At 31.5% G+C, this 11,107-nt stretch overlaps 2 protein-coding genes across 2 annotated transcripts; one reads left to right on the forward strand and one right to left on the reverse strand.

Annotated features, from left to right (window-relative positions):
• The first annotated feature begins 3,159 nt into the window (after positions 1-3,159).
• Positions 3,160-5,241, forward strand: LOC101216114 (40S ribosomal protein S15-4). The gene is made up of 4 exons (XM_004150355.3): positions 3,160-3,318; positions 3,401-3,552; positions 3,654-3,711; positions 4,724-5,241. The coding sequence occupies exons 1-4, from the start codon at positions 3,316-3,318 to the stop codon at positions 4,970-4,972; spliced, it is 462 nt and encodes a 153-aa protein (XP_004150403.1). The 5' UTR covers positions 3,160-3,315; the 3' UTR covers positions 4,973-5,241.
• A 1,443-nt stretch (positions 5,242-6,684) lies between these two features.
• LOC105434595 (transcription factor bHLH92) lies at positions 6,685-8,144 on the reverse strand. Its single transcript, XM_011650863.2, has 3 exons — positions 7,611-8,144; positions 7,222-7,515; positions 6,685-7,009 (listed from the first exon to the last, which is right to left on the reverse strand). The coding sequence occupies exons 1-3, from the start codon at positions 8,040-8,042 to the stop codon at positions 6,896-6,898; spliced, it is 840 nt and encodes a 279-aa protein (XP_011649165.2). The 5' UTR covers positions 8,043-8,144; the 3' UTR covers positions 6,685-6,895.
• Between the last annotated feature and the right edge of the window lie 2,963 nt (positions 8,145-11,107).

Here is an 11,107-nt window from a genome sequence, read left to right on the forward strand (position 1 = left end):
TTCGACGAAGCCAAAATCCAATCAAGCCCAACAGTCCGTTTGCGCCTGCCTTCGTCCGACTTTGTCCGCCCACAACCGTCGTGTCTCTCTACCCACAACCGTCACGCCTCCATCTGAAATCAAGTCGTTGTCTAGATCTGTGAAGTTGCCTCACCTTCGTCCGCGCCGGTCTTCGTGGTGAAACTAGCCATTCTATTCTACCTTGCACGCTGTTGCTTGGGTCGACTGGTGCACTAACGTTTCTGCCCTGCCACGAAGAATACTGGGTTTTTGTGCTGTCAATTGTGGACAGTGTTTGAATTTTTGGGTTCACGAAAGTTGCTTCGAGTTCAATTCTCCATTTAATTTGAGTAAGTTTTGGAATTTACATTAGAGTGAATGATTGAATGGATGAAATTGCTTGTGGAAGTAATGGATTTCTGTTCGATTTTGTTTAGGTTCGTTCGTTACATTGTAGTTTGAAAAAGGAGCTTAAGTAAGGTTAAGGTAAGGGACTTTCTACTGGACCCATATGTGAATTTCAATGATTAAAACGATTTGACTGTTATGTATGGACTTGAGTAACTTAAAGGGTATGACTGCTAAGTGTAAGTCGATGTGGTTTAAGGGACTTAATGGCTTTAGATAGTTTTATGTGTGTTGATGGAATGACTAAATTAAAAATGTTTGTTGATTGAACCGAGGATGGTTGACTGTTATCTTAAAGAATGGATGATATATGTTTGACTGGATTGACTGAACTGAGATGAGTGACACTTATGTATGAGTATACCTAATCGAGAAATCGTTACGCTAAGGTCAGATTATGTATTAGAAAGGGATTCTCTACTACTGGAGTCAACCACTGATATATTTATGTATGGATGTTTGAATGCGTACTGTGAATGACTGAATTTATATATGTACATAAAATTGATGTAGACTTGATGTTGAACGCATATGGTGTTTGTTTGGAATTATATATGTAGATGTGGTTGTAGACATGATGATATATATAGATGTGGATGTAGACAGGACGATAATAGTAGAATGTGTTGTATAAAAACGTGGATGTAAATTTGTGATTGTGATATGATTGGGTGTAGGTTATATTAAAGTGTGGTTTCGTATTGGTGAACTGAGTGGTGTTATGACCTTGTAGTTTGATTGATTGTGTATTAAAATGTTACCCACGGTCTTTGGACTAAAGTGAGATAGGTTGACTGTTAGAACGTTAAGTGAAAGGACTATATATATTGAAGTAGTTGAACGATGTTATAAATGACCGTTAAGATGTTTAGAATGGACTGAGGGGAAAATTGTTAGTTTTTTTTTTTTTTTGGGATGTGTCCCTTGTAGGTGTCCTATGGGATCACCAATTATTATGCATCCTTCAGGAGCATTAGACTGATATGTGTTTCTGCAGAACACTGGACTGAAATGTACGTCCCTCGGGGCTTTAGACTAATATGTGTATCCTACGGGATCACAAGACAGTGACTGTGCAGGGTATCCCAATAGGACGTTAACCGTTTATTTTTCCCCAACGGAACCAGTAGTGGGGTCTCTTATTGAGTATATTTATACTCACCTTTTTATGTTTATTTTTTTTCAGGCAAAGGTAACAAGGGTGGCAAACCGGCGAGGGGCAGGAAGGAAGCGTGATTGCCATAGGGAATATATTTTTATTTTGCATCCGCTTTATGTTTTTGATGTTTAAAACATTGTGATGTAACTGAGCTTACGAACTATTTTTTTTTTTTTTTATAAACAGTACTTTTAAAGTTTTGAATATTTGAAATCGGACCTGACTTAAATTTGTTTTTCCTCGATTGTATGTTTTTCAAATGTCTTATATTTCATTTTGTATCAATAAAAGTCTTTTGTCAAAAGTTAATGACCTCGACTTAGTTAGAAAAGTTGGGTCGTTACACAAACTATGTGAAGTATATATCTCATTGAAAGATTAAAATATGGAGTATATATTAAATATGTATATTTGATTTAAATACATAACACATATTATTTGAAATAAACCTCATATACACAAAGATTTACAACCATAAGTCAACGTTAAGTGAAATCGACCGAAATTTACATATGAATTTTTAGTGAAAATTTGCTATATGTAAACAAGAAAATGAAAATTTATCTTGAAATATACTTACTTGTACATTTAACCTCCTTGAAGACAATAGAGAACCAAATATGAAAATAATGCAAAATGTTTTATTAACAAAAAAATGTCCATGGACCCACAGTACGAAATAACAAAAAGACTATGTGATTAATGAGTCAGACACTCAGAAAAACTAAATACACAATTGTTCAGATCTTGCTAAACAATATTAGTACGTGATCTTATACTAATTCTAAACAATCTTGGTAAATGATATTGGAATATGATCGTTTACCAAGATCTAAACAATCACGTACCATATCTAAATGATTTTGATTCACGATCGTGTATCAATATCATCTATACTTAGTACAAGATCGTATACCAATATCGTTTAGATTTCATATACCAAGATCTAAACGATTTTTGTTCAAGATCATCTACCAAGATTTAATATGGAAGAGGAAATATATGAGAGATGAAGATTGTTTCCCAATTAGAAATGTAAAGAAATGAAAAATGAGAGATGATGAAAAAGGAAGAAATTTCGAAAGAGAAAATAAAGAAATCATGAATAAGAACAGGTGAAAATATGAATATGAAGAAGTGAGATAAATAAATCGTAAAGAAGAAGAAAAAGAAGTGAAAAATCGTTTGCAATATTCAAAGATAAGCTTAAAATTTATGAAAATACCATTGACTTTTTTATTTGTGATACGAGCCGTAAATATTTTAGTATTTTGTTATATTTATAAAAATTAATAATTATTTTAATAAAAGAAAAATAAGGAGTCAACAAAGGAAAGTAAATAATATACCAAAATTTCTAAAAATACAATGAAAAGGTTAATTTTGTCTCAAATAATAGCTAAAAATTTTGAAGGACATTTATGAAATATTATGTTTAAAAAGGACTCAATGGGTAAAAATGTCTTAAATTATGTAGAGATATGCAAAGGTATTGTTGGGTTAGACATTTTTAGTTGTAAATTTTTTTACTTAAATATTGGGCCTATAATGGGCTTGTGTAGGCCCAATTTTAAAGACCGTATTGTCAATACTGGTTCCACCTAGGGTTTCCGCCATTGGAGTTGCTGATTGTAACCAATATATAAATATCGCCGAAAAACGAAGGCGAAAATCCTTGCAGATTCTGAAGCATCCTCGCGCCGATTAGGTCTACACCTTCTCATCCCGGAGATCCGAAGACGTTAACCATGGTATGTTTCAACTATTTCTTCTCTTCCATTTGTTGTTCCTTTTTCCAGGTTCTTTAATGGTGCTGCCTCGGTTTCGTTTCAGGCGGATGTGGAAGCCGATGTTCCAGTTGCTGGACAACAGCCAAAGAAAAGGACGTTCAAAAAATTTAGCTTCCGTGGTGTCGATTTGGATGCTTTGCTCGACATGTCCACCGATGAGCTTGTTAAGCTCTTCACTGCCCGTGCCCGCAGAAGGTTGCTACACTTGAATGTGTACTGAAATGATTTAGAATTCATTCGTTTCTTATCGTCCTTATCCTTTGTAGTTTACTTTGTTTTCTATGATTTTGGTACAGGTTTCGTAGGGGTTTGACAAGGAAGCCAATGGCCCTTATCAAGAAGCTCCGCAAAGCGGTAAGTATCTTTTAAATCCTTTTCTGCCAATTCAATGTTGGAATGTTCAACTTAGTATTGGTTTTTTATTTGCATTGACGACGATGTTTTCTTAATCTTGGCATGGTTTAGATTAAGCGTTTCTTCAATGTTCTTGATGAGTAGCTAGGTGCAAAGAAAATTTATTTATTTAGGGCACGATATATTCGGTATATAGTTCTATTATATGAGATTTCCAAGAATAAGTTTCGACCGTAAACTCAGTCCTATTAGTTGCTAAGCCTCATTGCATTTTGCTAGTCTTTTAGTGAATATCAATAAACTAAAGTTTGTGAAATTTCCATTGTCAGTGAGCTTTTGCACTATATCTTCTAATGGATAATTGTGCTCTTGTTCTCGTGGGTCAAATGCGTCTAAGTTATTACAGGAAATTATATACCATTGGATTAGTTTAGGTTAAGAATGTAATCAACGGTTTGTTATCAGTTTCAAAACAAATGAATGGACTATCTCTATTTCTCTGAGAACAGCTATGCTGGCGTCCTGATAACTTGGGTCTAACTTGAAAGCTAATTTGTTTCACCCAGCTATGGTATCCCCCGTTTTTGCTATTTGATTTCTCATAATCTGACATGGGAACCTACCTAATGGTGGATGTGTTCATTAATGTACCTTGAGTCGTTGAATCTTGTTAGTATGCTAGTGTTTTTTTTTTTTTTTTTGCACTTGCCTTTATTTTGCTATTAGATTTGTCAAATCACATCACGAGATTCCAAGATCATCTCTCAGTGGTAGATTTGGAATTTCATATGCCTTTGGGAAGTGAATGTACTGCCGATCTCTGAAATTCATCACTGTGCTCCTGCTGTTATTTACTTTTCCCATCTGCGTCTTCTATTTTATATGTTCTCTACACTGATGAAGTGATTGTGAACTTGAATTCCATTCTGGATCTCTCTTCTTTCTATTTAAGAACCGAACTGTTCGGTTATTCTTTTCTTTCTCACCTGATTTACTCTTCTCTAATGTATAGAAAAGGGAAGCACCTCCAGGTGAGAAGCCAGAGCCCGTCCGAACTCACCTTAGGAATATGATCATCGTCCCAGAGATGATAGGAAGCATTATTGGTGTTTACAACGGGAAAACCTTCAACCAAGTTGAAATCAAGCCAGAGATGATTGGCCATTACCTAGCAGAGTTCTCCATTTCATACAAGCCAGTCAAGCACGGTAGGCCAGGTATTGGTGCTACCCACTCTTCAAGGTTCATTCCTCTCAAGTGAAAATCAGAGTCTTCAAGGTCTTGCTTGCTTAGTTTTGTTATATTTCTACAAGAAACTTGGATGTTGATCAGATTTTGTTCTTAGTTTTTGCACCCCAATTTTCTATATGTTTGATATCTGATTAGTATTATGGAGGCTGGAGGTATTTAGTTTTTCGAAGCTGTTACTGTTAAAAAATTTATTCTACTTGTTTCAACTAAATGTAGACTTTGGCTGCTTCGTAATTTTGTTTTCAGTTTACAAAAATGTTATGCATTATCATTTTTCTATATTTACTTTTTAAAGTCAGGATGGATTCTATGTTCTATCAAAATGATAACTACGTTTGGAAGTTGGTTTTTCTACAACAATTTTGTTTTAGCATTTTTAACAATGTTTTTTAAAATTGAAAAACTAGAGAACTAGAAGCGAGTATTCTTGACACATATGTATGTGAGTTAATTTTGTATGAGGTTTTTTTGACACCTACATATAGAAATAAAAATGAAGTGTAGGTTGTTTCTTAGTATGGCTTGAACACCCACATATATATATTATATATATTATATATATTATAACAAGCATAAAACTGATAAGCAATTTAATAATGGACTAATTATCCTTCTAATGGTTTTATTATTTGAAAAACTAAATTGAGGGTTGTTGAAATTTTAGGGACATAAATGTTAGATCTTAAAACACTAAGTAGTAAGTTAATTCAAAATGTAGTGAGAGATCAAGAAGATATTTTTTCGAGAAAGATCAGAGGTTATATAGCTACAGTGATTTTCAAACACTTTCTAAAATACACTCTGCGGTTCGCTTATAATTGGATTGAATTTGAGCAATTTAAATTCCTTAAAAGAAACACAAAAGAGACTATATTTATTTTTAATTTTATTAAAACTTAATTCTTCATCGATTCTTCACATCATTAATTTTACCCAAAAAAATGAAATTGACATGAGTTTATTTCTCAGCATCCGAAACTTTCATTTCCAAGTAACAAAACTTGTGAGAATTCACATATATGTTTATTTTTGCAACTTTAAACCCTTAGCTTTGTAATTAATTGCCAATCTACAATAATAATTGTAATTATTTTTTCATTTCGTTTTTAAATTTCTATTCATGCATTGATATTTACACATACAAAATGCGGAGAAAAATAATGAAAGGTCGTACAATTAGAGCACGAGGCTGTTATTTGTATATAGAGACAATAAAAGCCTGCAGGTATTAGAAACCATAAGACAGAAATAACAAACCCAAAACTGGAAAAACAACCAACAGAATAATAGAAATAATAACTAGCAGAAAATATAAAAAATATAAATTTAACCTACATTACAGTACACAACTATTTTTTTTTTCTTATTTTACAGGAATGGTGATATTAAAAACAATCAATTATAGTCTAGTTGAAACACAAACAAAGTTTTTCTAATATTTTTCATAAAGTTTCTTAAAAAATTTATCGACTTTTCATATAATTTTGAAATCCCAATATTGACATTTGGGACCTTGTTAAATAGGAAAATTAATTTTCCTCAAATTTAGTTTACTTTATATAATTATTTATACATTGTTTCCGAAAACGAGTCTTTATATATTTTAAAACTATATTATAAGCGTGATGTCATCAATAATAATTTTCGTAAGTTGATTAACTTCCAAAGAAACGTGTTAATTTTTCTTTAAACAAGAACTTAACGTGTTAATTAAATGGAGTCTATTCAAATTAAAACCACATATATTAATTTTTTATAAGACACCATTCTTAATTCCACATGATTAGAAGTAGAAGTCAAATACACAAACAACACTAATAGCAAAAGAAAATAAAAATAATAAAATAAAACCTAATTTCCCACGTGCCCACGTGGCTATATAGATTTCAAATTTCTGGACCCACCTCTGGGCCCCGTTATTATTATTTTAAAGTTAAAAATAACTTTCTTTAATTTCTTTGGATCCTTCGCTGTGTTGCCTTTGAAATTTCCTCTCTGCTTCGTTTAGCGTCAGCTGTAATGCTCTTTCTACTTCGGCAACTCTCATCTACAAATCTCAACCAGACCAACATTAAAAATTATATAAAAAATGTATATTATTCGACCCGTATCCTTTAATGATGTCGGGTCGGTATCGGATAGTTATTAGGAAATGATATGCAGTAGACGTTTCGTTGTTCAAACTACGATAATTTTTGTTTCGTTAAGTTAATTTAAGGGATGGTGAATTTGAGAAGGAGGGTAAGTATTCATTCTTACATGGGTATCAATGGCTAATTGCGCTGAGAATTGAGAGTTGAAGAAAGTGGCATGAATGGCATTGGAATTTACTCCAACAGTTTTCAGCACATTGAGAACAGTTAACATTGAGTTTATCCCACAAGAAGTATTGGCCAATGCTACATTTATTATTCCTTCTTTCTTTTCTTTTTTCTTCATTGCTATTGCTATTTCCATTTCCAACTCTGAGTTTCTCCTCTTCAATGTCTTCTCTAAGCCTTTCATCTCTTGTATTGTTCTCGCCGCGCTTTGAACGATCGAATTCTTATCGTTCTATGAAAAAATATAATAAGTTAAAATCATAATTTTATGACATATAATTTTGAATGTTCTACACGCACATGCATGGTTTTATCAATATATTATACCTTAGTATTTCTGGGGAGCATAGAGTGGAGTGCCAAATAACATTGTTTCTGTTTCTCCCTCCTCATTCTCTCATTCAACATGTGTCGATGACATTTCTCTCTCTCTAAATCCCCTGCGGAAACAGGTAATTCTTTCTTCTCATGCCAATGCTTCCTCCAGTACTCAATCATCCTCTTGTTCACATTTCTAGAATCATAGCTTGTGGAGGCGGAGGCGGAGGCGGAGGCGATGACGGTGGCAGCAGTAGTTGTGGCAATATTATTGTCTTGTCCCAATAATCCGGTAGGTGGTGGAGAGAGATCATATGGTAGGAAAGCACTTATCTGTTTCGCAGGAGGAGGAGAAGTAGGGGCAGAGACGGGAACGGAAATGGGAGCGTCGAGCCAAAAGTGATCGTTATGCCAGAATTCAACAGGAAAAGTATCATCCATCAGGTGGGGTGGGGTGATCAAGTTGTTGAGATTTTGGAAGGTTTGGTGTGGAAGAGAGGAAAGGAGAAGAAAAGAGTAGAGAGGGAAATTAAATTGAGAATAACTGTGGGATTGGAATGAATCTGTGTATATATATATGTTTTGGTTAATAATCATAATAATAAATGAGGTAATTAAACACGTGGTCAGTGAGATTAATATGGTTATTTATTTAATTTTGGAATATTGGTTAGTTTTATTCGGTGGACTAAACATTATGTTTGGTCAAATTTTTCGTGTGGCTCGTTTTGGAAGACTTGAAGAGAAGGGGAATAGTCAAATGATATTAATCTTCACTGATCACACTATGACTCTGGGATCCCACTCCTAAATGGCTTCAATTTTTCTAAGCTTAGTACACCACATAACTATATCCACTACATACCATAAAAAATATGAGATATTGATCAAAGAAAAAAAAAAACTTCATTCTTACCCTATGCTTTCATTTAATACTTTTTATTCGCTAATTATAAAAACCTTTCAACAATTTTCTTAATCTTCATTAAAAAAAACAAATAATCTTTAGTTTAGTTTTGAGTGAAAGTTGTTAAAGTTTGTTTGGAAAAAACACTCTTCAACCTTTAGAGGTAAAAGAAAATAAACTTAACTTAACAAACATTAAAAAAAGAAAACATTAAGGGTTAGTATTTGAATAGAAACGGTTAATTCCTTGTGGTAAAAATAATTTTATAAATTAAAAAACAAAAAGTTAAAAAAGTGTTCTGGTCACTAATATTGGAATAAATTTGTTTGAAACTTTTTTTAGTTTGCAAAAAAACCAATTCTTGAATAAATTATATAGAAGTTGTCACGCTTCGTTCTGCACGTGTCCTTACTAGTCATACTCACAATCATAAATTGACGTTTTAATTATGTACCTTAATTAAAGTGTTTATTTTTATTTATTTAATTTAGATAAATAAGTGTGAAATAATTAACAAAAATTCAATATTTATTTAGTTTAGGTAAACAGGTGTTAAATAATTAACAAACAAAAAAAATGGAAGAAATAAGGTATTGAAGAGGGAGAGGAAAGATGAAAATTAGAGAAATTAAATAAGATGGTATTAATGGTTTTTGTTCCCACAATAGTGAAAAACATTTTTAACTTTTTGTTTTCTTTAGTTTAATTGTAATTTTGAAATTTTAAAAAAATTAGAGGTATTTTTCCTAATAGTTTGATTGCCCTAATTAGGTGTGTAAGTAAATGTTTTAGTTTATATACATTTATCTATGTGATGTTTCTTAAACTATCAATGATATATTCTATCATTAATAGACTTGGAATATATTTATGGATGTTAATAGATACTTTAGTTTAACGTACGTGTATATATATATATATATATATATTATGTTGCTTAAAGGTGTTTAAGTAATATTGATTTCTATCACTAATAGATTTGGAAGATCTTTAGATTGCTTGCATTATAATATATATTTATAAACTCGAATTCAGTATTATCATTTCAGGTTGTTCAAGAAAAAAAAAAATGAAAACTATGGAAATGGTGAAGGATTTTAAAAATGCTAAGTCGAAGAGACAACTTAACCGATCAAAGAAAATGTTGGAGAATGCAAAAGACTAGAAAATTGCAAGAGGCCAATTGATTTGTTGTCCCTGGTTTTAATTTGCAACTCTCTCATTGAGTAAATGAATATTGTACTATATTAGTTTTGTGGATATTTCATGATGGAAAAAATCAATGATAGACTTCACATTTTATTTGATTTTGTTCTATTGATATAGAAAAGTGTTGGATTACAAGTTGAATATTGTAAATTATGTCCCTTTATATTCTTAAATAGTCAAGATTATTTAATAGATGTTGAAGTCTATTATTAATAGACAATAATATAGTGAAAGACTTTAGAGTGACATCACCTCTTCATATTTAATTGATTTTACCATATTAATATAGAAAAATGTTGGATCACAGGTTAAATCATTATTGCAAGTTATCTGCCTTTGTGTTCCCATTCAGAAATTAGTATTATACATGTTGAATAATTGCAAATTACTATTATACATGTTGCAAATTAGTATTAATGGGTGCATTTTACTAATAATTTTTTTTGTTAATATACATGTTGAAGTCTATCATTGCTAGAAGCCATCAACAATAAACTTCATACTAAAGTCTATAACCGATAGAAACTATCTGCTATAAATTAGACTCCATTATGAAATTATTTATATAACTACTTTACAATAAAGTAACCTGTATGGTCTTAAAAGTGTATTGATAAGAAATGTAGCTTATTATCGAAAGGTTAGAGTCAAACAAATAGAAAGTATTTATGGCTAACAAAAAACACTCTCTATTTTTCAAGTAGAATGATTATTATCAACAACATAATGTCACATCATTGTAAAAATAGTGGAAGTGTGCACTTTCTACGACTGTGAACAACACAACAACAATGACTACATTTAGAGTGACTTTTCTTCTCATCAATCAATATTTTTTGTTTTGTTTTCGTGGTCCTTCCGCTCAACGCTTGCAAACTAGAAGTAGTGTTACACTCATAAATTGAGAAATCATATTTATATATATATATATATATTCAGTAATTATTCTAGTGTTACACTCATAGCATTAATAGAAGATAAAGTCTATCATTGATTGATTAATATTAGTGATGGACTAGGATACGAGTTTATGATTGATAGACTATTATCACTATGCTCATATTAACTAGTCTAATTAATAGTCTATCAGTGATAATTTGTATTTATCAATATTTATAGAGAAAAAAACTCAACTTCTTTTAACCTAAAAACATAAAATTGATAGAAAAATTCATAATAAAATTTTAGAAAGCCTCAAATAGATGAAGTCTAATATAAGTAAAATAAACGCACTTTTTAAATATAAAATATTAGTAAAATCATCCCATTGAATTGAGCAAAATTAACCTATAGTGATGAAGTTAAATGAAATTGTACAAATTGGATGAAGTAAAATGAAAAGTTTAGGAAAAAATCACTAAGATGATGAACCTAAATTGGATGAAAAATT

Source organism: Cucumis sativus, chromosome 2 (assembly GCF_000004075.3).
Source record: "Cucumis sativus cultivar 9930 chromosome 2, Cucumber_9930_V3, whole genome shotgun sequence".
NCBI lineage: Eukaryota > Viridiplantae > Streptophyta > Magnoliopsida > Cucurbitales > Cucurbitaceae > Cucumis > Cucumis sativus.

Coding starts and splice junctions, on each gene's coding strand:
- LOC105434595 (XM_011650863.2), bottom strand. CDS start 8,042: ATGGATGATACTTTTCCTGTTGAATTCTGGCATAACGATCACTTTTGG. Junction 7,516..7,610: donor TGCTCCCCAGAAATACTAAG/GTATAATATATT, acceptor ATTTTTTCATAG/AACGATAAGAATTCGATCGT. Junction 7,010..7,221: donor AATTAGCCATTGATACCCAT/GTAAGAATGAAT, acceptor TGAGATTTGTAG/ATGAGAGTTGCCGAAGTAGA.
- LOC101216114 (XM_004150355.3), top strand. Junction 3,553..3,653: donor ACTGCCCGTGCCCGCAGAAG/GTTGCTACACTT, acceptor ATTTTGGTACAG/GTTTCGTAGGGGTTTGACAA. Junction 3,712..4,723: donor TCAAGAAGCTCCGCAAAGCG/GTAAGTATCTTT, acceptor TCTAATGTATAG/AAAAGGGAAGCACCTCCAGG.